The sequence below is a fragment of the Arvicanthis niloticus genome, chromosome 17, assembly GCF_011762505.2.
Source record: "Arvicanthis niloticus isolate mArvNil1 chromosome 17, mArvNil1.pat.X, whole genome shotgun sequence".
Lineage (NCBI taxonomy): Eukaryota > Metazoa > Chordata > Mammalia > Rodentia > Muridae > Arvicanthis > Arvicanthis niloticus.
In genome coordinates, this window is record NC_047674.1 from 15,256,899 (window position 1) to 15,283,141 (window position 26,243).

Sequence of the window (26,243 nt, forward strand, 5' to 3'; positions counted from 1 at the left end):
CCACCTGCCTCTGTCTCACGAGTGCTGGGATTGAGGTGCGGGCCACCAATGCCCAGCTTGTTCGCTTTCTGTTGCTGCAATAAAATGCTGACCAAAAACAACCTGCGGAGAAATAGGTTTACTTAGCTTAAAGATCACAGTCCATCGCTGAAACAAGTCAAGGCAGGAATTCGAGACAGGAACTAAAGCAGAGGCCGAGGAGGAACACTGCTTATTGGCTTTCTCTCATAGTTTACTCTGCCTGCTTTCTGACACAAGCCGGGACTAACCCAGATTGGCCCCACCCACAGTGGGCTGGGCCCTCCCACGTCAATCACTGAACAAGAAAATGCCCGCATAGGCTTGCTTACAAGCCAATCTGATGGAGGGATTTTCTCAACTGCGGTTCTCCCTTCCCTGATTATTCTCTCTAGTTTGTGTCAAGTTGGCAAAACTAAGAAGCAAACTTCCCAGGTAGTGCCTTATTACCTAGAAACCAGGGCAAATCAAAGACATCCCTCTATGCCAAAGCCTTGGGGGACGCTTCATAAAGCATGCTGGTTGCCAAGGAAATGCAACTTAAAACCCGCAATGAAATAGTCTCCATTTCATGCTGATTATAATTCAAAACAAACAAAACCCTGGCTGTTGTGTGAGACGCTACAATTTCTTTGGGAAACAGCCATTTTCTTATAACATTAAATATGAAACCGCCCGTTACCCACTTCTAGGGCTCTAGCTAAGGAAAATGAGGACATATAACTGCAGGAATGATCACATAAATGATCACAGTCGTTCTCTTTAGAATAATCAGAAAGTCGAGACACCCAAGCACCTGTGAACACTAACAGAAGGCTGTATTTAAAATGTGGTCCCCTGTGCCTCTGATGATGACCGCATAAAAACAAGAGCCGTTTACTTTGTACACAAAGCAACGTGGGTGCAAGACAGGTGCAAAACTATGACAGATCCTCAGAAAGACAAAAGTAGACACCGTGAGAGAAATCAGACCAGCAGCCGCCTGGCCTGTGCAGGAATGGCTGAGTGGTCCTTGGGAGCTGGAGATAGTGTGTTTAGCATCAGGAACTGATTCTTCAAGTAGATTCTTTTCTCAAAGTCCACTCGGGTGCAGTCTTAGGACCTATGTGTTTCCCTGCATGACTTACTTCAAAAGTCTTTAATCTTGTTTCATTACCAGCTTCTCTCCACCCTGCCGACTTCCTCTCCTCTCACTCTGTTGCTTTTGGCTCTCCACTCCATCCAGAGTATTAGAATCAGGAGAGGAACGGGAGGGGGGGGAGAGGATTTTCACTCAATTATGTCTCCATTTGCCAAGGCACAGGGGCCCATGTGCAATCTAGGGTACAGTTGGCCCCCAAACCACCCACTGCAACCACCCAATACCAGAAAAAAAAACAACCAAAAAACATTAACGAAGCAGTAGCCATTGCTCCAAGACAGCCGATAATACTATAAAAGGCCAAGCAGGTTCTTGCTGCTCCCTCTGCCCTGACGGCTCCGTCCACTGACCTCAGCCTATTCTACTGTGAACCCCTGTGCATCTCCAGAGGAGACAGGAAAATGAACAGGGTGGAGTGGTAAGTTTCCAGAGACGATCCTGGGCAGAAGGTCCAGAGAAATAAGGTGAACCGGCTCTTCTATTGGTTCGGGGGCGTGGCTTCCTGTCCTTTAGGCCAAGCTGGCTCAGGAATCAGCCAGTGGGTGGGAACCTTTCTCTAACACAGGACTACATTTCCCTCTCCCGTCCTCTCCCCGAAGGCTGGTACACACACAGCTTCCAGGCAGTGCTTGAGTTTCTGCTACTCTTCCCCCAGGGCTCTGCCTGCAGCCCAGTTTTTACCGCGCGCGCGCGCGCGCGCGCGCACACACACACACACACACACACACACTTCAAGAAGGGGCAACAGCGATAACCATGATGCAATTTGACCAACTCCTAAGACCTACCACCCTCCTGGACATGGTACTTTTCGTGAAGCTCCTTCTGCATGTCCGGGGAGGCTCTGTGGCAACTGTGTGAAATGGTGGGATGCGAGTAACATCCAAAGACTCGGGCCTCCAGCAGGACTTGCCCATAAACAGTATTACTGACAAAGTACTCCAATGCAATGTCTGTCTGTCCTTATCTCCAGCAAAGGGTGATGTTTTGATCATGAATTTTGCCTTGGTAGCTCTTTTGTTGCTGCTATTGCTGTTGCTGTTGCTGTTGCTGTTGCTGTTGCTGTTGCTGTTGCTGTTGCTGTTGCTGTTGCTGTTGCTGCTGCTGCACCATTGTTTGCCAGGCATTGTGGAATCTCCGTATCTATGGTGACTGACTAACACTCAAGCATCCTACATTGAGCTGGAGCCACCGTCATGTCCTCCGTTCCTGTGCTTTAGACTACTGCTCACACCTAGAAGCTGACTGGGCACCACACCTCAGGGAGAGTGAGCCCACCTCAGAGGACAGATGAGGACTGAATGAGAATCAGGCTCTGGGCCTGTTCAACAGCCAGAGGCCACAGGGCAGGCCATCCTTCCCCGTGCCCAGCAAATCCTACAATGTCCTGTGCCAAGAAACACATTGCAGCATGTCTCAAAAGGACATAGCATGTGTATTTTAACGGATTAATGAATCAATTAATTTTCGTTGAAAATAAGGTTTTTAATCACACAGTATGTTCTGATCATGGTTTCCCCTTTCCCGTCTCCTCCCAGATCTTCTCCACACCGCCCAACCCATCCAAATCCCTGCCTTCTTTCTCTCTCTTTAGGCAAACAAACAAGAATAGAATAAAACAAACAGAAAAGAAAAAAAAAAGAAAGAAAATAAAAAGCACGAGAAACACGCACAGGCAGAGACACATGCCCACAGAGAAAACCCGTAAAACCACAAAATCAGAAACCATAACATAAGCAAAGAGCCAGTAAGGTGGAAAACGTCTCCCAAACACTGTTGAGTTCGAGTTGGCCACCTACTGCTGAACGTGGAGCCTGTCCTTGAGTGTAGCTTATATGCCCAGTAAGGCTCCGTTGTAGACAGCTAATGTTTCCTTTGCTAGCAGTTATCAGTGTGAGATAGCTCCTTGGCTAGGGATGGATGCTTATGTCCAGTTCTCAATGCTGAGACCCCATCTGGCTTGGACGTGTGCAGTCTCTGTGCACACTGCCACAGTCTAAGTTCACGGGTCGACAATACTGTTGTATCTGGAAGGCACCGTGGCCTTGGTGTCTTCTATCCCAACAATCGTTCTGCCTTCGCTTCAGAAAAGCTCTCTGAGCCTTGAGGAGAGAGGTTTGATAGAGACATCTTACTCAGGACTCTGTGTTCCAAGGTCTCTTGCTCTCCACACATTGTCCAGCTCTGGTCTCTGTATTTGTTCCCATTTGCTGCAGGAAGAAACTTCTCTGATGATGGCTGAGCAAGACACTGATCTATTTATAAGAGAATGCCATTAGGAGTCATTTGTTGCGATATTTCTTTAGTAGAACAATAATAGCATTTGGTTTTCCCCACAGCCTATCAAATCTCAGGTTCTTGGCCACCGGAGCAGTATCAGGCATGGGGTCCATCAATTAATTGTTTTTTAAATCTTAGTGTATGAGGGAGAGGCATCAGTGGGTGAAATGTTTCCCCCAGAAGCACCAGGACCTGAGTTAGGATCCCCATCACCCATATAAAAGTTGGATGTAGTGGCACATGCCTGTAACCTCAGTGTGAGGATCTACCTCAGAGAGGAGACGATCCCCACCGTTCACTGGCCAGCCAACCCAACCAACCCAGCCAACAGATGAGATCTCCCTTCAGCAAGACCCTGTCTCAAAATATAAGTGATAGAGGAAAAGTGGGGTGAATCTATGAACTCTTGGAGCCTACCTCCAGTGTCATTCTTCCTCCAACAAGGCTCCATCCACCTCCTAAAACTCCCACAATGTCCCCAAACAGCTGCACCAACCAGGGACCAATGCTCAAATACAGGAAGGAGCCTATGGGGGACATTTTTCCATTGTTTTTTTATTTTTTGCATGTGGGTGTTTTGTCTATGTATATGATGTTTCTGGTGCCTGAGGAGGACAGAAGGGAGCATCAGATTCCCCCGGAACTGGAATTACTGATGTTTTGAGCTGCCATGTGGGTGCAATCTTGACCACTGAGCCATCTCTCCAGCTGGATAGTTTCCAAGGAAAACACAGCCGAAGGTTAATGGTGTCAGCTGTTGTTCTTATACCAAGCTGTCTTAGAATTTTGAAAATATAAGTCAATGAGAAGAAATCAAAGCCCCTCGTGAGCACAGCACCCTACTGTGCTGGGTGTAACTTGGGTAACCCCACTTTACCCTATACAGTTCCATGCTCTCCTCAAACATATTCTTTCCTGGTGGCCTTTTAAGGCAGTACTGTCCATGTGTTTTGTAAACTGATGGTTCCATGCATCCAGGGGACAGATCTGTGTGTGTCATTACCTAGGCTACCACGCCTTCATTTTTAATGACCGCCTGACCTGGGCCGAGAGAGATGTGCTCCCATCAATTTGTCCTGTGGTTTTTCTCTCCAGCCTGTGATTCTGCACCTTCAGCCACTGCCCAGCATTAGAAAATACCAAGGGTTAGCCTATTAAAGCTCTTCATTAAAACAAAAAGGCTGGGCATTTGCAACCCTCCAGACTGAGGGCCAGTGTCCCCATCTTGTCCCTATACAGCAAACAGCAACCTGCCATTAGCCCATCAAGCCAAGGACTCTTCCAAGTAAACATTTTCCTTTGGAGGCTGTGCTGCTTTAAAAAAAAATAGAAAAAAATGTTTATAATGTTTGCGAGGCTCCGTGACAAAATGAGACAGAGCCCTTGATTTCTAACCTCCCACTGGACTGTTCAAAATTCCTTCTAGAGAGCCAGGCAGGAAACAAAGAGAATCGCTTGATTGTAAAATTTGTATCCTTTCTTGGCTGGGTACCTTCTTCCCAAAGGATGCTTCACATCACACTGTAGTTGTTTGTAAAGATCTTTCACCCAAGACAGACCACTTCTCATGATACTGCTGATGTGGAGGCAAGAGAAACACAAAGGGAGAATTAAAAATACCGAGAGTCCCTAGGAAGAAATAGAAATGCACTTCAGGGCAGCGGCTGTCAGTCCCCAAACCCTGGATGGATGAACTGGATCAGAGCCCCAGTTAAGTAAATAACAGGGGAGACAGCAGCAGTGCAGGAGAGAGCTGTTAGCGAGAGGCATGTGCTCAACAGGCTTTTAGGGAATACAGACAATGAGCTAGGCGCAGCACTGCGCCCGACAGTCAGACACACTCTACACACAAGGAACCAACAGTTTTAAGACAAGAGACAAAGGTGCCAGCATTCTTTGGAAATGCAGTGATACAGGTTTTGTGGTGAGTGTCCTGCTTGATTGTGTACTCACAAAGCAACAGACAATACAAAGATACAACCCTTCAGCCTGGTGTGAGGAAGGCTTCCCGGAGGAAAAGGAAAGGAGGTTGGTGGCCAAGCCAGTGAGTCCCTGGGGAAAGTGCACAGGCAGGCATGAGGGCAAGAAACTATGGGATGATCTGGGGTATATCCTTGGACATGGAGAACTGAAATGCAGCAGAAGGAGCCTTGGCAAGGAAAGCTGTTGAGACTCAGTGGAGCTGGACTAGGTGGCACTGGTGTCCCAGGGAAAAGGGTGGGGCCCTAACAGGCGTGGATCCACCAACTCGCCACACCACAGAGATTCTTTCTGGGTTACATGAAGCTTGGTAAGCTAACAAATTAGGAGACTCCTGAGCATTCTAGAAAAAAAGGAGGGTCTCACAAAACACAGTGACAGTGGGAATGATAAGAGGGTGCCCAAGTGACTGTCTCCGGCCAGGCTAGTCAGTCACAGCGAGGGAAGGAGGGAAGAGGATAGAGAAGAGGCAAAGAGCAAGTGAGGGGCAGCAATAGAGCTTCCCCTGAGGATGCTAAGATGACTGGAGGGGGCAGACATAGGGGAAAGAGGGGGAACAAATGCTCCTGCCCTGGCAGCTGTTGGAGACAGCAAGAAAAACACTCCCAGTGGATCTGGTGTAAACCCCCAAGTGGACAGAAAGGGATGGAGGCCAACAGATGCCCATGAGCTGTGATATTCAGTGTGCTGGAGTATCTAAAGAGGGTACAAGCCAGGTGCCTGGGTCTGGGTAATGATGTATCCATGAAGAAAAAAGGCCAAAAGGTTGGGAAGGCTGAAGGTGGGCATATGCAGAGCTGTGTGATGATCCAGGTGGGTTAGCTGAGAACACAGCCAGGCTCCCAGGAGGGTCCTGCCACCCGCAGCAGAGTTCAGAGCATGGTCAAGGAACCAAGTCCTCAGGGCTTACTGGGGAGAAGAATGCAGATGCGCTAAGCGGCGCTAGTCAGGCTGTGTGCTGAAGTGTATAAAGACGGTACTATCCAGAGAGAGGGCAGGGGTATGGATCAGGGCCCCAGGAGACAAGCTGGGAGCACTGAAAGGGGGGGTCTGTGGCTATTCCCCCCCCCTTGGGTCTGCAGTCTACGTTTCCTGCCAGGGCCTGGGCTGCCAGATCCAACATGGTCCAACAGTCACCAGCGAAAGGTGAAATGTCTGGAGTGCTCCCAGGGGAAAGGAGAGCGGCTAAGGAAGCTGCTCTCCTGTGAGAAGCTAGGTGTCAGGAGTTGAAGGCAATCTTGAATCCGGTTGGTGAGCCTACAGGCAGCAGACTATCCTCCGGGAAAAAGATGGGGGCGGGGCGGCCACGATCCCTTGTGAAACTCAGAAACCTTGGGAGATTGACTGGAAAGAGGCACAGCCAAAGCGTACAGTTTGTTCAAGGTGGAAGGGATCGGAACAAATATAGCCTCATATGTCAGCATGGGTGTGCTTCTGCCTGCCGCTTCTGATGAAAAAGAGTCAGTGTTCTTAAGGCAAGGATGAAGCCACACCCTCAGCCCCAAACTGGGGCAATATAAGGCTTGCTTTGTACCTTCCTTTTCAGCCCTTTCCAGGAAAGATGGGGTAGCCTGATCTAAGGGATTCTTTCTAGGCCTTAACCTCCAAATTTGACCAAGTCCACATAAAGTCCAAAAGACCAGTGAACCACTGAACACTGCCATGTGGACATTATTTTTCCAAATACCACCATGCAATTGCCATTCTCATCCTAAGTCTAAGTGCTTATGAAATGCTCCTATTCATTTGATGACAAGAAGATTGGGACCCTGGGTTTTGTCTCAGCTCTGTTCGCTCCACAGTGGGTAGCCTTGGCCCTGGAGCTCCAAGTTCTGTCTTTGGCTGGTGCTCACCCGCCGGTTGCACCGTGGGTGGCGGGTCGCCGCTGGTCCAGCACACTGGTGACCGATTTGGCCTCCCCACAGGTGCGCTCAGGTGCTGCTGGAGCACGGTGCGACAGTCCAGCTGGAGGGTGGCCCCGGCCGAGACACACCACTGCACGTGGCGGCCCAGCGCGGCCTGGATGAGCACGCGCAACTCTACCTGGGCCGCGGAGCACAAGTGGACGCGAGGAACGGCCGCGGCGAGACAGCCCTGAGCGCCGCGTGCGGAGCGGTGGCGCGGAGCCCTGACGAGCACGCGCGCTGCCTGCGCCTGTGCGCGCTCCTTCTGCGCGGCGGCGCGGCGGCAGATGCACGCGACGAGGACGAGCGCAGCCCGCTGCACAAGGCCTGCGGCCAAGCGCGCCCCAGCCTGTGCACGCTCCTGCTGCGGCACGGCGCCGACGCGGGCGCGCTCGACTACGGTGGAGCATCCCCGCTGGCGCGCGCGCTGCAGACGGCCACGTGCGCGCCCCCGACAGCGCCGCAGCGCACCGTCCAGGCGCTACTAAATCACGGATCCCGCTCAGTGTGGCCTGATGCCTTCCCCAAGGTAAGGAGACCCCCGTGTAGCTCGATCATACAGACACCGGACCTGCCAAGGCTGTGTCCAAAGTGGGATGACCCAGGCAGCCGTGGGAGGGTCTGCATTTCTCTCTAGCTCCCGGGGGAGGTGGAGGCTGCGGTCCTTGGGACTCCACTTTGAGTGAGGAGTGAGGACATAGAATTCTACTCGTGGTTAGCCCAAAGGAAAAAAAAAATGAAGAGGATGTACTGTTGATACATATTCCAGAGTGTCACCTTTCGAAGTAGTCTCCCGAGGAACTCTTGCTTCGGTGGTGCCATCACAGCGCCAGCTCGTCTTTTGGTGTAATTTTCAGAGAGATGAAAATGAATCTCTTGTCACAGTTGGCGTTTGATCTGCAGTGAAGTCACTCAACCTGCTCAGCGCCTTGTTAATGAGAGCACTCTACACCTTCGCAAACCCCTCACCCCTGCCGTGCAATTCACCCGAGGTGCCCTGTGCGGGTCAACCCAGGCTTGAGACCTCCACCCCTTGTTGTGCCTTTGCAAACTCTGCTGGGCTCACCTTGTCACTTTCTCCGTCGGTGAGGTCGTTATTCATATAAAAGGCTCATGAGAGAAAACGACAAACAATGCTACCACAATAAAATCGCTAGGCAGCCGCGGGCTAAGTACAATAATGTAGATGTACGAATATGCCATAATGAAGTCGTGAAAAAAAAGTTAAAAGGACGTCAAGGGGCTGAGGAGATGGCTCGGTCAGTGAAACGCTTGCAGCAAAGCACGAGAAACCAAGTTTGAATCCCTGGCACCCACGTAAACGCTCAGCTTTGGTGGCTCATGCCTTCAGTCCCAGCACTGAAGAGGCAGAGACAGGCCGACCAGACACCCTAGCCTAGTTCATCCAGACCCAATGTATTAGTCAGGATTCGCTAAAGCAGTGGTTCTCCACCTTCCTGACTCTACGACCCTTTAACACAGTTCCTCATGCTGTGGTGTCCCCAACCATAAAATTCTTTTTGTTGCCACCTCATAGTTGTAATTTTGCTGTTATGAATCATTATGTAAATATCTGATATGAAGGATGTCTGATTTGAGACCCTTGTGAAAAGGTTCTTGGGGTTGTGACTCACAGGTTGAGAACCACCACTCTAAAGTAATAGGACTGATAAAGGTACCATATATCCATATATACATATATATGTGTGTATATATACACATATATATATGTATATACATATATATACATACACACACATACATACATATATACTTATATATACCACATGTATGTATATATAAATGTATATACATATATGTGTATATATGTATGTATACAATATACTATATATACTAATATATATGCATATATAACATATATATATATATATATATATATATATATATATATATATATATATGGTTTATTAGATTGTTGAGAGGCTATGGTCCAACAATGGTTGGCTCCAGACAGAAAGACTGACACTCTAGTAGCTGTTCAGTCCTGGATGTCACAGCAGTTCCGACCTGGTGCCGGAGTCCTGGAAGATTCCTGAAGAGTTGCAAGTCTTCAGGTTGTCAGTTGGAATCCTGAAGAAGTTGGCTTTAATACCAGCCTCTGCAACAGGATAGATGAAGTTGCCAGTGGGAGTGAAGGCAAGCATACAGAAACCAAGAAGGGATTCTTCTGTGTCCTTTTATGTGGGTTGACACCAGAAGGTATGGACAAGATTTAGGGTGGATCTTCTTGCTTCACATAATCTGCTTAAGAAAACCTCTCACAGGTGCACCCAGAAGCTTGGGGTTTAGTTGATTCTTGGTGTGGTCACGCTGATGGTGAAAATTAGCTATCACCCCCATACCCAGGTTCTTGTAAAAGACCCTATCCCAAAAGTAAGGTGGACAGCTCCTGAGAAATGACACCCAAGGCTGAGTTCCAGCTTCCCCATGCACATGTGCACACACCGGGACCCATTCATATAAATAACTAATCTTGAGGACCAGCTAGCCTGGTGTATGCACCAAGGTGGCAAACAAAAGGGGCCTGCCTCAGACAAGGTGAAACGTGAAGCTAGTCACACTAATGTGCATGACTACACACACGTACACACATGCACATGTGCACACAAAGATACACAAATAGCATTCCCAAGTATTATCTAGGAGAGTTTGTCTTCCCCAAAAGACTTCATTGAAGGAAGTCAAATTGATCATAAAATTTTGGTTCACCTCATTTTAAAAATCTCCCCAAGATACTTCAATCACATACAATGTAATAAATATACACCTACACATACCTGTGAACATGCATGCGTGTCTGGTACATTTTGAACCAGCCTCTGGAAAGCCATTCCCCAAAGATGATCCAAAGGAACAGTTTTCAAAGCTCTGAGAGAGTGAGATTCATACGTTTCTCTCAAATGACTTTGTCTGTGGGCACCTTCAGAGAAAAGGATGCATCTGCATGGAGAAGGGTCAAAACTCAGTACTGAGTGCCTCTCCTAGTGTCTCCTCACCACACAAGCGCGCTGACTCTTTCTTGATATTGTCACTCAGGCCACTACCCTGTGGTGCTCTGCTAATACAGATTTCAATATGGCAGGCTCTCAAAAGGAAGTGCTGCCGTTCTTATATTCTGGGACACCTCCAGATTCATAGCTTACACCCTTACACTCCCCATTCCCAGCAGGATGTGTTCAGCTACCTGGAACGTGGACACTAGACTCATACTGATTGCCCTTCAAATCACATCCTGTCTTCATAAAGCCCAGACATGCAGGTAGTCATTAGCGCATGGAACCACACAAAGAATAAAGGACAGAGTTGATCTCACAAGAAGGGCTGGAAATAGGAAGTGACTGACAGTGGTTTCAAAGTGATGGTAGGATGGAGTGGTGGAGAATTCGGAGACCTGGGGAGTCACAATGTAAGAGAGAACTGACTCTTGCAAGTTGTCAACTGACCTCCACATACATGCTGTGACAAGTGCATATTCACGCACACACACACACACACAATGTACTGTACCTCAGTAGTGACTAAAAATAGTCCTTTGTTGACTTTGATGCCATTTCATTTTGAGGGACCCTCATTAAGGTGTTGGACTTTGAGTCACAGCCCCTCCCCCTGCCAGCCTGATCCCTGGGGATAGGGCTTCTAAGGGCAGCAGGCACCCTTGACCTACAGAGGCAGCATATGGCTCCCCTCCAGGTCTTCAGGGCCTCTGTTCTGAGACATGCCCAGATGCCATGCCAGCCACGTGGGGTGCATTTCATCCCGCCATACCTCAGGATGGGGGGCAGGGGGGAGGGGGGTTGGGCGTGGTCATGGGAAGCACTTGACTGCTGGTAGTTTCTTTTTATTTTATTTTATTTATTTATTTAATTTGGTTTTTCGAGACAGGGTTTCTCTGTGTAGCCCTGGCTGTCCTGGAACTCACTCTGTAGACCAGGCTGGCCTCGAACTCAGAAATCCGCCTGCCTCTGCCTCCCAAGTGCTGGGATTAAAGGCGTGCGCCACCACCGCCCGGCCGACTGCTGGTAATTTCAAGCTGAAGTTCTCTGGTCAGTTGCACACCAATGTGTAAGGAACTAAAGAGTTACTTAAGAAATCGTTATACTAAAAATAACTGCCTGCCCTGCATGGGCACAGCACAGATCTATGCAGGCTTTAGGTCAAAGACTGCCACACGAATGCAAGGGACTTCAGTGACTCCAGAGCACAAGTCTGATAGCCTCTGATCAGCCTCTGGTCATGATGAGGTCCTGACGCCTCTACACAGACACCCTTGAACATCTAAAGGTGACCCCATTTTCCTGAACAGCCTGCAGATGAGATGCATTCACCCACACTGAATCCAAGCTAGATGTGCCTCTGAAGGGCTAGCCTTACACTGGGATGAGCAGACAAAACCATGGAGATGGAGGGGCAGCATTCCCCACCAATGCTCCCTGTCAGTCTCACTTGAAAGAGTCTAATCACCTAACTGGGCGTCAGCAGACCCATGGAGGACACAGCAAGCACAGGAAGCAAAGCAGAGGCGAAGGTGCCCCACAGGCAAGACACAGGCACCATGGCAGGCAGACACCAAGCCACCTGGAGTGCCACAGAGCATGCAGCCCCCACGAGCAGCAGCCGCACTTTAAATAGATGTAAAGAGACACCCGTGGAGCGCAGAATTACTGAGGCAAAAGGTTTCACTGAGAGCGTGTGACATAAATCACAGTTCCCTGTGCCCAGACAAAGGCACCGTCGTGGCATCAGGCAGACTTGGAGCATCCTCTGCCCTGTGCTCACTGTGCTGATGTGACAACCAAGGAGTGGCAGGGCTTTGGAGCCACTGTGTCCCCAATGCCAGGCCCTTCTGCCCCGCTGATCCCTAGTTCACACCAGAGGTAGGGATGTAGACCCCAGCAGGTGCAGGTAGAGGTAACCAGGCTTCCAGCCTAGAAACTATAAAGATAAGTCTGGGCCAATGGACTCTCGGGACAGTGAGGTGACCCTAGAATTCAGGCCCAGCTGTGATTTGGCATTGAAGGCTTTACCAAATTACTCCACGAAATCATGACTCTGAAATGAAGCCCATTTTCCTTTGTCTGTCTCTTTCAAGAGCACATTTTGAGTTCACCCCAAAAGAGAATATTGGGCCCACGAAGAGGCTAGGAGGGCCTTTAAGCCCAGTCACCTCTAGGAGGAACATGACCTGCCCTTCCCACCCCACAGCCTTTGACTGAAGCCCTTTCCCTCCCTCCCTTCTTCTCTGTGTTAGGCTGAGAGCCACTTGAAATGACCCAGGATCAAGTGGTCAGCTGTATTTGTCCCCTGATGCCACCAACCCTCTCCAGAGCTCTTTGCATTTTACCTCTTCCTGTGTCATGCTTTTTCTCTGACACAGCCCTGTAATGATGAAGACAAAATGTGCTACCCCCCCCCCCCAGGGGACAGGAGGCAGCCACCCGTAAGGATCATGAGTAACTAAGCCTCGGACCCAGCAGTAGCATAAGGATTAGGCCAGCCATGAGTTTCCCTGACTGCTTCATGGACTGTGCAGTTTACACACAACAGCCCTCATGTGTTCACCCATGGATTCGTTTATCAACCTTGCTAAGGGGCTGAAGAGATGACTTGGAGGTTAAAAACACATACTGCTCTTGCAGAGGACCTTAGCTTAGTTCCCAGAACCCACAACAGACAGTTCACAACCTCTTGTGAACTCCAGGACTAGGGGGTATCCAACACCTCTATCCTCCTCAGATACCTGCATTCATTTGTGCACACATGCACACGCACACACATTCACATAATTAAGAATAATAAAAATAACCATGCTTAGGAGTCCTGCCTGAAGTTCCACTGGGGACAGGAGAACACAGACTTCCGCCCTCATGAGCAGCTTGACTTGGGGTTTAGACAATCATACACCCTGAATCATGTCACAGAAGCACTCGACTTTGCAAGTGTCAAGCTGCGTCTTGGCCTCGGTTGACTGTGTGTATTATTTATTTATTTTTTTAAAGAAAGAAGCTGACAGAAACAGCTTAAGAAAAAAAAGTTTGTTTCATCTCACAATTTGTGGGTCCGGAGTGTCATGGTGGGGGCTTCATAGCATTAGGAGTGTGGTGCAGCTGGTCACATTGCACCCACAGTCAGGAAGCAGAAGAGAGATGGTGCTTATAGCTCTCATCACAGTCAGCCCAGGTCCACAGGGGGAGCCACCCACGTTTAGGATGGGTCTTCCCATTTCATTTAACCAGATGTGGAAACGCCTTCACAGACCAGTCCTGAGGTTTGTGTCCTAGGTGATTCTAGATCCCATTGACAATCAAAATTAATCATCACACTGGGGTATCAGAGACCCCAAGCATGCAACGAGCAATTCCAGGTCTGAGGGCCAAAGCCTAGAGGAGAGAGTATTACGGACAACAAGCATAACACCAGCAGATGCTGTAGGACAGAGCAAGCATGGAATGTGTGCCTTCCAGGAAAATGACCAAAGGGCTGAAGAGGAAATAGAAACGCACACCCACACCCATTCTGCATCCCTAGCTCCATCCATGCTGAAACAGCTGAGCAGGCGCCTCAGCACCTCATGAAGGGCCTGGAGAGCCTTTGCCTAAGGACAAGAGAGATCCAGTTCACCGTTTTTTTTTTTTTTTTTTTTTTTTTAAAGTGAAAGAAGTAACTAAACCAAATCTATGCAAGAAATGAATCTGCCTAAGTGTGAGGAAGAAATTGGAGAAGAGAGCAGAGTGGACCCATCCGTCCGCTGTGAAAATTCAGACTGGGAAGAAGAAGACAGAGCTGGAAATGCAAAGTCCGGGGAATGGAAGATTCTGCAGATTCCAGGTCTTGGCTCACTCCTGGACACTGACACTGCTGGAACCAGAACCTCTGATTTCTTGTTTTGTATCTAATTGCAAAATTAAGTAAGATGACTTCAGCTGCTGACTAGTTTCACCAGATTTGGGCAGGAGATTGTAGAACTGTGGTCGAAACGCAGGCCCGGTTTCCCTGGCTGCCCGCTGCGCAACGTCTCCAGGGGAGGAGGGACGGGAGCCATCAGGAAGCTTGCCTCTGTTTTCCTACCCTTCCTTTATTTCTCCATCTACATATAAAGCAATGTGCCTGTGTGATTTTTCCCCTTAATTTTCTTTCTGCCGCCTCATTAGCTGAAGAGCGTGCGCTTGGACACTAATGACATCAACGTGTCAGAGTAATGTGGCAGCCGCCTCTCTGCAGACAGCAAGGAGGCAGCGGAGATTTTTAAACTGTGTTGGCGTAAAAATAATGAAGGCAGCCAGCTGCCTGGCAAACACGAGGGGCACGGTGCTGAGGGGCTGGGGAGGGGCGGGGAGCCCCAGAGAGGTGGAACAGAGGGAGAGACAGAAAATGAATTCCTGGAGACAGGCAATAAGACTTTGTCACAGTCTATGACCCCGCGTGGGGGAGGGGTTGGGAGAAGGGGTGGTGCTTCGCCCTAGGGGAGGGCAGCTCTTTTCCACCCTGGATGGGGGAGGTCTGTGTAGCATGCAGTTTCTGGGGGGCATTTAGTGATTTTTTTTTTTTTTTTTTTTTTTTTTTTTGCAGAGAAGGAACAAGTCTGGGCTTGGGGGAGGGGGATAGCATGGCCTCAGAAAACAGAAATTACCAGAGCCCACCTGAGAAGCAGGAGACTGGGGCTGGGGGCTGGCTTTCCCCAGCGGAAAGGAAAGAGACTGAAGTAGAGCTGATGGCCCAGGACTGGGACTGGGGACACCAGGAATATCAACAAGTAAAGAGTACCTGGCTAGAACAGGTCAGAAGGTGTTCCTGGGCCAAGAGCCCTTCAGATGCAGCTCAGTCCGCTCTGTCTCCTTTTCTGAAAATGGCTGAAGCTTGACTCGGTGATGGTGACAGACTGAAAGAAAAGAACCAGAAATTCTTACAGTGCAAAAAATGGACCAGAGATTCTTTCGGTGCAATGTAGGGCATAAGGGATGGCTCCGGGGGTAAAGGTGTTTGCCAACAACCCTGACAACCTGAGTTCAATCCCCAAGAACAAGGTGACAGCAAGAGAAAAAAAAAAAAAAAAAAAAAAAAACATCTCAGGTTGTCTGCAGACCTCCACACGCATGCCTGAAGATATGGCATACACAAAGTGAAAGGCATAGTTACAAGGTCAGTGAGATGACTGGTCTAGAAGTGGTGGCTCCTGTCTCCTAAAAGATGTCTTTGGAGATAGAAGCAAGAGAAGACAGGAAGAAAAAGAAAAGGGCAGCCTGGGGCAGGACTAAGATGGCAGCTTCTCACTGAGTGTCCCCCTGCGGTGGCACTGTATGTAGGCAGCCAGGCAGACCTTGCCGGGAACAGTGGGCAGGGAGCTGGGATGTAACTGGGATATGGAGCAAATTACATAGGTAGAAATGGGGAACTTAGGTACAGAGCAGCCTGGAGACTCTCCAAGAAAAGGGGGGACAGGAAGAGGTCTCAGCGGTTGGACATGTGTCCTATAAGCTACCCTCCCCTCTGATGACTAGACAGAGCAGGACCAAGGCTTCCCCAAGTGTTCACAGACTTATACCAGGTTCACCTTTATCAGAAAGAAAATAGAGGAGCCAGGGTGATGGCTCAGCACTAGGAACACTTGCTCTGCAGTCAAGAGGACCCTAAAACCTACATAAAAACACCCAGATAGGACTGCATGCATGTCTGTAATCCAGCACTTTCAGGCCAGGCATCAGGGAAGAGGCAGATCTCAAGACCACTCTGGCTAGCCAGCCCACACGGCAAGATTCCGGTTTAATACCATGTCTCAAAGCAGTAACTCAGAATTCAACAGAGGAAGACAGTGAAAGTGCTATGCTGGCTTCTTCATCCACGGGCACAGGCATGGGGCCTCGTGTACTCATGAGCATAAACTACACACCTAAGAATAAAAAGTTAGTGGATCTCCAGGGTCAGGGGACAGAAAAAGAAAAAAAAAAGAAAAAAAAAAAAAAGAAAAAGTACAGCATCTAAAGTGTAGAGAAGAAATGTGTCATCTCAGCAGATGATCTAGAAGAAAAGCCAAGAGCTGAGTGAAGATGGCTTCTATGATCTGTGAAGGCAGAACAAGCTAAGGGCAGTCAACAGAAGGATCTGACGAGAAACAGGCAGCAGGCGCAGACTAAAGTCCGGGTGCTGTTCATGTTTCCTGTGCCTCCTCAGGTCCCCTCCCTGATGCTCCCAGTTCAGGTCTTTATCCTGCATGAAGGATAAAGGGCCCCATAGCAGCTGGTCTCTGCCTGAGGGCTCTGCAGATAATTTAAGGGTGGAAGAAAAAAAAGGCATGCTTCCTCCCCTCTTGCTTAGCCAATCCACTCCACCTATGTCCTCTCCTGACTCAGCAACAGCTTTCCTGGTCCCAGACCACACCCAGCTCACAGTCTCTGCCAGGGAGACTCTGACTTGACTTGGCTCCTGGGGATAGTCATGGTCTCTAGACTTTAATAAGATCACCTTGATCAGTTCAGCCTCTGAGGTACAGAAAGTGGAAGGGGACCAAGAGAAAGTACCAGGCACAAAGGACAGACTATAGAGCCAGCCAATACATCAGCGCTTCTCAACCTTCCTTACGCTGAGACCCTTCAATAAGGTTCCTCATGTTGTCGCGACCTCCAACCAAAAAATTATTTTGTTGCTACAACATAGCTGTAATTTTGCTACTATTATGAATAATAATGTAAAGATCTAATATTCAACCTCCCAAGGGGTTGCCACCCACATATTGAGAACAGCTGCAGTAGATAGCGACATTATTCAAGATAAGCCTAGAATAAGAGAATCAGGAGCCATATTCCAGAGAAATGTAGAAGAAGAAATCTTGCTGCACTAGAAGTCTCAACTTTTAATTCAAGGTTAAATAAGTGTTCTTGACAAGAACAGAAAACATACCTAAGACATTCTAGCAGAAGTACATGGGGGGGGGGGGAATCTTGCTAGCTCTCCAATCAGAAAACAGATAACTTCTACAAGTATAAAAGCTAGGCTGGATTCAGATTTCTTGGCTACAATATCAGCAAAAGACAATGAAATAGCCTCTGTGTATATTTTTGAGACAAGGTCTCAAGTAGCCAAGCCTGGCCTCAAGTTTGCTACATAGTTAAAAAAGACCTCTGGTGCCGGGCGGTGGTGGTGCACGCCTTTAATCCCAGCACTTGGGAGGCAGAGGCAGGCTGATTTCTGAGTTTGAGGCCAGCCTGGTCTACCGAGTGAGTTCCAGGACAGCCAGGGCTACACAGAGAAACCCTGTCTCGAAAAACAAAAAAAAAAAAAAAAAAAGAAAAAGAAAGAAAAGAAAAAAAAGAAAGAAAAAGAAAAAGAAAGAAAGAAAGACCTCTGGTGCAGTAGCACACTTCTGAGGTAGAGGCAGCAATGTGGCACCATGCCAGAGTTTTATATGGCACCGTGAGTTGAAACTGGGGCCCCTTGGATGCTGGGCAAGCGCTCTTCCAACGTGAGCTACATCCTCAGACTTCATCAGCATATTTTCAATTGAAGGAAAACATTTATTGGGGGCGAAGGAACGTACACCTAACAGCCGACACAGAGAGAAAGAGACCCTCTGCTCATGAAGCTGAAAAGGCCCTCAACATATTTTAAAGGAAATGTTTGCACACTAAGACTAATTAGACCAAGACAAGGTAGCTTTCATTGGATACCAAAAGAAAAGTATTTTCAGATATGGACAGCTCAGAAAACATATCCTTTGATCCTTTTTTATTAAGAACAAAAAAAAAGTATTTCTATTCTATTATTTATTCAGCAGATACATATGAGCACCCGTCAGGTGCCAGTGAGATGCTAGGTACTTTGGATGAATGGGTAAGCAGATCAGAGAGCCCCATACTCCCTCCCTCAGGGATCCTGCTGTTGAACAGGGAAGAAAGACATTGTTAGCCATGAGTGTAATAAGGCCGAGGAGATGCTAACCTGCACAACAACCACAGAGAGTGTCTCCTCAGATAGTGTTGTATCTCAGGAGAACACTTAGGACCACAGAAGGAGCACACACACACACACACACACACACACACACACACACACACAGAGAGAGTGAACTACGAGTGAATGCAAAGCAGGTGAAGTAAAGAAGGATTTCAAAAGGCAAAGATAAAGTGAGGCACAGGGGTCCATGCCTGTAATCCTACATTTGGGAAACTGAGGCACGGGATTGCAAGTTGGATATCAGCCGAGAGTGGCCAGCAAAACATCTCAAAACAAGAGGCGGGAATCAGGAAAATTGCACGGGCCAGCAAGAGGTCTCAGCAAGGCTCTTGCCAACAAGCCTGGTGCTCCAAGTTCAAACCCTGAGACACATAAATTAGAAGGAGAAAACTATCTTCAGGCCAGATGTCTTCCGACCTCCACCCACATCACTGGCACACATACATGTGCATACGTACACAAGAAATGAATGCAGATATCTTTAATTAAGAGAATCCTATGTGATCTTTTTAAATGATACTTCTTGGCCTCAGAGTTAGTAACATAGACAGTGTCAGCTGAAGCTGGACAAACAGGTACTGGGAAATGTCCCTGTATCAGTGTCTTCTGTATGAGACTGTGCCCACTAATCTTGGGCCAGCATGTAGCCCTACAACCCCTTCCCTCAGAACTTCCAGCTTTATTCTTTTTGTTATTAGGATCAACACAATGCTTTGTTTATATCCTGACAGTTCTTATGGAGGAAAGAAGGGATTAGGCTGTATCAGTTAGTTCAGAGTAGGCAGGAGTTAAGGTTGGTGGCCTTTGAACCCAAACTTGAAGGCAATGAGGACGTAACCTGCACAGAAGTCTGGGGGCAGGCAATCCTAACGAGCAGTCAGTCTGTGACCTGAGACTGGGGCAGCCTGAGCTCCATGTAGAGTAACAGGGGACCAAGGAGGATGAAGGTGGTCGGGATGATGAGGGCGGGAGACTGGCAGGGCTCTGAGGGACACCATCGTGACTTTGGCCATTGCTGATGTCTGCAGAGCAATGGCACCACTGACTGTTTCATAAGATCCACCCCCCACTGCCATGATGAAGAGATAAGGAGGACAAGTTGGAATGCTGACATGAGTGACCCACAAGAGGAATGCCCAGGGGCTAAGGAAGCGCTCTGATTCAGAGTGGACCTTGAAGGCAGAACTGTGAGGGCTTCTCCGTACTGAATATAGAGAATGAGAGACATGGAAGTCAAAGGCAGCCCCAAGACTTCCAGCCTGAGAGTTAGAAAGATGGGTGTGCCATCAGCTAAGAGGGACAAGACCAGGGCCAGGACGGCAGGTAGCAGTGTGTGCATCAGGGAGCTGAGCTCAATGCACCCAGGCTAGAAGGAAGCCATTGGATAGATATCCAAGCCCAGAGTCTAAGAGAGTGAGATTCTACTAGCCTGGAGAGCAGAGGCGTGGGGATGGTATGGGAAGCCAGAGAATTGGGTGAGAGACAACAGAGAAGAGATTGAGACAGGAATGAACAGAGAAACACCCGTCTCTGAAAGAAAGAAAAAAACATGGAGATGAGAAAAGAGCCCAGGAGAGAGGAGAAAAGGGAAGCACAAGAGGATGAGAAAACATGCAGAAGACAACATTTTCTTCCCCACCCCCACCCCCACCCCCATCGCCACCTCTGACTGCCATTCTGAGTGTGGAGTACTAACAGCTACCTTTCCCCAGAGTCATGGAAAAATGGTCTCTCTGCCTTCTAAGCTGCCCTCAACACTCACCTCTAAATAGAATCAATCTTGCTGCTCCTCCACCCAGACACCTGGAACAGGCCTGTGCCTGAGGTACAGGGCGGGGCTTCTCATGGTGCGCGGTGGTGCTCCTCATAGTCTTCCCCTACCCGTGGCCTTTCACGTCTCTTCGCTAAATTTCTCTAAAATGGAGATGATACACCAAGAAAATACAGGTGATTTTCATCCCAGAGAAGTTAAAGTAAAATGTGCTAACAACCATAGCAGAAATTGAAAACATGATATTATTATTACCTTAGATGAAGTACCAGGCTTTAACAATGTCAAAGGCATGTGCTGGCACCTGCTGCTGGCACTGTAGTCAGAAGCAAGGCCTTTCCCTGGTGTTAGGTCTGGATTTGAATCCTAAGGAAACACTTTAAAAAATTATTCTGTCTTCTTAATTCCAAAGATTGTCTACTTTTGAAATTCTTCCCAATAACCAAGAGGATTGAGATTTTATGATCTGGGGACTGGAAAGATAGATGTCTTAGGGGCTAAGAGCACTGGCTGTTCTTCCAGAGGTCCTAGGTTCAACTCCCAGCTACATGATGGCTCACAGTTGTCTATAACTCCAGTCCCAGGGGATCTGACAGTCTCACATGACATGCATGCAAGAAAAGACCAATGTACATGAAATAAATAAATAATAAAGAAAGAAAGGAAGGAAGGAAGGAAGAAAGAAAGAAATGGGGAACTGGAGAGATGGCTCAGTGGTTAAGAGCTCTGACTGCTCTTCCAGAGGTCCTGAGTTCAATTCCCAGCAACCACATGGTGGCTCACAACCATCTGTAATGGGATCCAATGCACTCTTCTGGTGTGTCTGAAGACAGCTACAGTGTACTTGTATACATAAAATAAATAAATAAATCTTTTGAAGAAGAAGAAAAGGAAGAGGGAGAAGAAGAGGAGGAAGAGGAAGAAGAGGAGGTGGTGGTGGCACATAATGAGAAGCTAAGTTTAAAATCAAATATAACAGATTAGGAATAAGATGATTAGGCCAATATTAGTTGTTGACAGAAAACATAAGATGATAGCCAATGTAATAAGATTTTTTAAAGTAAGTTAGAATATTAATATCAAAGATGAAAAAACATTGGCTGCAAAAATGCTTATCTGCCCAGAAAATAATGCTTACTATTCTTCAACCCATGTTCGGCTCCCAGCACCCACATGAGGCTCCTCACAGTCCCTTGTAACTCCTGCTCCAGGTGATCAGAGCTCTCTTCTGGCTTCCTCAAGCCATGTGGAGCACAGAACCTCATGCAAGCGCACACACATATACCTAGGTAAAAAATAATATATCTCTCTCTCTCTCTCTCTCTCTCTCTCTCTCTCTCTCTCTCTCTCTCTCTCTCTCTCTCTCTCTCTCTCTCTCTCTCTAAGACAGGGTCTCACCATGTAGCTCTGGCTGTCCAGGCACTCACTACCTCACTATGTAGACCAGGCTGACAGACCTCAGAGAGAGACTCTGCCTCCCAAGTACTGGGATTAGAGGCATGCACCACCACAAACCACCACACCAGGCTGAAATACGCACATACTCCAGACACACAGATACACAGGCACACCGTAAAAATAAAATTAGATCTTTAATAAATCAATATCAGTAAATAAAGAGTCCTATGGAGATTGCGAAGTCAAGTGTAAGGATTATGAAGTGAGAAGTCAACAACAGAAGTCAACCCTTGCCACTCTTTCTTTCCTGACACTAAAGAAATTGAGGTGGGAAATTTGGACCACACCCCTCAGGCCACACTGAGGTCTGTTGACTGTCAGCATCCCCCAGCCCAACCCAGACTCTAAACCTGACTGTTAAGCCCGAGCCCTGAGTGCACAGGTAGCCATCCAGAGGATGTGGGTTCCTGGAAGAGCCACTGGCTCCTGGACCTGGCGGGTCAGCTCACTGATAACACCTGGAGCTGTCACTCTGGTGGTGTGACTTGGGCCTTTGAGGTCACGGGGCCAGGGAGTAGCAGACATGAAAAGCAAGAATCATGCCAGCATTGTGAGCCTTTCTCCCGTTGGACCCCAAACCCCTCACCCTGCTTCTTGCCTCCCACTTTCCCCAGGTGCTGAGGACATGTGCACAGGTGCCTGCTGTCATTGAAGTGCTGTTTAACTCCTACACTCAGCTCCGAGTGTCTGAGTCCTGGCGGGAGGCCATCCCTGAAGAAGTATACCAGGTGAGACGTTGCCTCCCTCCTTCTCTGATGCTACAAAGAGAGAAGTCCTTTCTCACTTTTCTGTCTGGAGTTTGGCACTCAAACCCAGTGTCTGTTGCTATGACAAAACACCATGACCACAAAGCAAGCGGTGGAGGAACGGGTTTATTCAGCTTACACTTCCACATGGCTGTTCATCACTAAAGGAAGTCAGGACTGGAACTCACACAGGGCAGAAACCTGGAGGCAGGAGCTGATGAGAAGCCATGGAGGGGTGCTGCTTACTAGCTTGCTCATCATGGGCTTGCTCTGCCTGCTTTCTTAAAGAACCCAGGACACCAGCCCAGGGATGGCACTGCCCACAATGGGCTGGGCCCTACCCCTGTTGATCACTAATTGAGAAAATGCCTTACAGCTGGATCTCATGGAGGCATTTCCTCAACTGAGAGCCCTTCCTCTCTGATGAGTCTAACTTGTGTCAAGTTGATATAAAACCAGCCGGTACACTCAGGAAGTAAGGCATCTGAAGAAGGAAGACAGGGAAGTTGAAGGGAACAGTTGGTGGTCTGTGGGCACTGCCCCTTCGGAGTTAACCAACCATAGGTCAAAATATGAGAAGTAAACTGGATCGCCCCCCAAAATATGCAGTCCTTCCTCATTTATTATTGTCTATTGTCTAAACATCACAGCATACAACAAGCCTACATAGCATTTACATTGTTGTAGGCATTATGGGTAATCTAGAAGGATCAAGAGTAAACAGGATTGCATATGTTTCACATAAATACGAGGCTGCACTGCGTAATAGACCCATCTCTGAGTTTGGGTATCTTGGGGTTGTGGAACCTCTGTTGACACCAAGAAACCATGGTGACATGCTATTGAACTTGAAGATCTAACAGTCACCCCCTGACCACTTGAAGAATACTGGGGCTCAGGGGGCCAGCACACAAGAAAGGAGGCATCGAAGCTGCAGATTCTGGCTCCTTTCCAAGGCATGCCCCCTGGCCCTGCGTGGAAACTGCAGATTATGACATGTGACCTGCAGTACTGTGAGCATTACATCCATACATGACAGAGTCCAGAGGTGGCTCCAGGAGGGGAGGGAGAAAACAACTCCCTTACAGAAGCTCCCAGAGAACATCCCCTGGGGTCTTGCTGCCCTTGTTAGTGAATGCCTTACAAAGCCTCTAGCTGATGGGCTCAGGCAGGGTTCCTGAGCCCACTGCTGTGCAGAGACAACATACATGGCCTGCTTCAGATTGATGGGTTACCTCCAGAGCTGCAGGGATGCTGTGCCAGGGGCAGGGCAGAAAGGGGTTGGAAGAAATCATCCCCAAACCGTGTCTTTCTGATACAATGCCAGCTTTACTTTGGAAAAGCATGTCACTCCTCTGAGTGGAGGCCAGGTCTCAGGTGACAGCTTTTTCCCTCTGCTGTGTCTCTCTCTGGCACCCGTGAGCCACAGATGGCATGAACAGTGGTCCTGCCAGGAAGAATGTTAATTCCAGACACCCCCTCAGTCTCTCTCACCTTTCTTTCTAGATGCACAAGACTTTCTACAGGTCTCTCTTTGCCTTGGCACACACCCCGCGCTGTCTGCAGCACCTATGCCGCTGTACTATCCGAAAACTCTTCGGCAAGGAATGCATTCACCTTGTGCCGCAGCTACCATTACCTGAGACCCTGCAAAATTACCTGCTTTTGGAGCCAGAGGGTGTTTTGCATTGAAACCACAGCCTTGAGACCCAGGTTCTTCTCGGCATCTTCGCCTTTCTGCAGAGGCTCTATGTGAGAGACAGCACCCTGGTATGGGGGTTCATATCCACCCCTTCCATCTCCCAAATAACCAGGAAAGGCACAGACACACAAGCCTCAAGTACACCTTGATGTGGAATTGGTAACTGTCACTGTAGCTGGCGAGCTCTTGCAGAGGACCTGGGTTCGAATCCCAGCATTTACCTGGTTGTGCACAATCATCCATAACTCCAGTTCCAGGGGTTCCAGGAACCTCTATGGGCACTGCATGTCCATATATGCATGCAGCAAAACATCTATGAAATGAGGTAAATAAATGTTTTGGGTTGCTTTTTTTTTAAATATAAAATCCTCTGTCTTTTGGGTTTTTTGGTGAGGAACACATAATGGCACAGAGGCTGCTGTGAAAAAGTACCCTAAACCAAAATCAGACTAAGAGATAATGAGTGGTTTCCAAGGTCCAGCCCCCATGGGTCAGCAGCATGGGGACTTCCTCCCTGGGCTATAGACTCTTGGACTTGTAGGAGAGGCACCCATCTCTCTGGAGCCAAGCCACTAGAGCATAGCAGACCCCCTGCCAGGAGGACACCCACTCCAGGGCCAGTTATACCTTCAAGGGGCCCATTGTGCTTACAAACACAGGAGAGTCTAGCACTCTCAGGACACCGGACGATGGTAAGCCAGACCTTGGTCACTTAGGTGTCTTCTGCCTAAAACCATCTTTCAACCCTTGCTGGTCTCACTCTGGTGAATGTTGGCAGAAGCCAAGTACCAGGAAAAGCACATGAGCTGCGAGGTGCCCGAGCTCAGACTGAGCGCCACACAGCAAGGGATGTCAGAACACCAAGGCCTGCCCTCCCTTAATCCTTACATCCTGTGTTCTGATGCTTCAACATAGGGAGCCTTGCTGACCCCAAGGGACTGCCCCACCTGTGGCTAGCCAGTCCCTAGAGAAAGAAAGTAACTCTGCTGACCATGCTTGCCCTGTGCAAACTAGTTACCCCAGGGCCCACACATGGTCACCTCCTTGGTTAGACTCTCACTTAGGACATCTGCTCTGCCTAGACTTCTCCAGACACCTAGAACAAAATGTTCTACCCAGGCGGCAGAGGCAACTATGGCAAGTAATAAACCCAAGACCTGTTTGTCCTTCCTTGTCCACCCCTCCTCCCCACATCCCACCTCCTGATCAAGCCTAATGCCTGCTGGGTGGCCCTGTGGCAGGATGAGCACCTTCTTGTAATGGTCAAGACTACACTGTTCAGTGACAGTGGTGTCCTTACCTTGCTCTTTTGGGTTTTTTTTTTTTGGGGGGGGGGCTGTTTTATTCTTTTTTTTTTTTTTCCATGCCGGAGATGGAGCCCAGGGCCTCTCATACCTTTGGCAAGGGCTCTACCACAGAGCCATACTGTAGTCCCTCATTTGAAAGCAAGAGCTTTTTATGATCACCTTCTAGAGATAAGCAGAGTGGCCCCTTTTCTTTCTAATTACAGCTAGGATAAGATGCTCTGAGGGGAACCTCGGACCTCGGAGTGGATGAACACACACTCCTGTTGCTCCAATGTGTGAAGGGAGTTCAGACCCCCGCAAACACCTGCAATAAGGGATGTCTCAGTAAAGCCCACGGTGAAAATAAGAACAGGGACCAAGTAGAATCTACCAGTTGAGGACAGAGATCACAAAGGAGATAGGCTGAATGCGCCTTCTCGTGGGCTGTCGCATGTCGTCCTAGCCCTCCTTGGGGATGACGTCATCAAACTCCTTTGGATAATCTGACCTCATCCTGCCCTTTGTTATCTGTCCAACCAAAGAGTAAATAAACACTGTTTCAAGATTGCATCCAGATGACCCTCCCCACCCCTGCCCATCCTACTGGACTTCTAGAAATTTCCATGCAAAAAGGAAATCTTGAACAAAGACAAGAGTGCAGGAAAGTGGCGGGCACAAAGGAGGGAGAGTGACTCACCTTCTTCAAGGGATAGGTCTCATACACTGGCAGCTGGAAATAAGTAGTTCTGGAGAGAGTTAGGAACAGACCAGGAGACCCTTGGTCTGTGCCTCCAAGAAATCAGTACTCCATTGAACAGATATGAGTAGCCAGAAAGCAGGTGAGGAATTGCAGTCTTGGGGGGTGGGGTGGGGGGAGAAACTGGGGAGGCTGTTTTGTCCTGGGATGGAATACAGTCCACTGAACAGTGATGAGCAGCTTACAGTGAAAGCCAAAGTGACAGGTGGATTCAGAGCCAGGCACCCTCACGAAG

General features: G+C 48.5%; 1 protein-coding gene across 2 annotated transcripts in view; it reads left to right on the top strand.

Annotated features, from left to right (window-relative positions):
• The window catches only part of Asb18 (ankyrin repeat and SOCS box containing 18), a 64,400-nt gene extending 39,165 nt beyond the window's left edge, over nucleotides 1-25,235 (top strand). For both annotated transcript variants that reach the window (XM_034521818.2, XM_034521819.2), the window contains 3 exons: nucleotides 7,345-7,852; nucleotides 22,132-22,245; nucleotides 23,770-25,235. In XM_034521818.2, coding sequence (XP_034377709.1) covers nucleotides 7,345-7,852; nucleotides 22,132-22,245; nucleotides 23,770-23,955 — 808 coding nt within the window. In that variant the 3' untranslated portion in view covers nucleotides 23,956-25,235. The remainder of the gene's footprint in view (nucleotides 1-7,344; nucleotides 7,853-22,131; nucleotides 22,246-23,769) is intronic.
• Nucleotides 25,236-26,243: the final 1,008 nt, after the last annotated feature.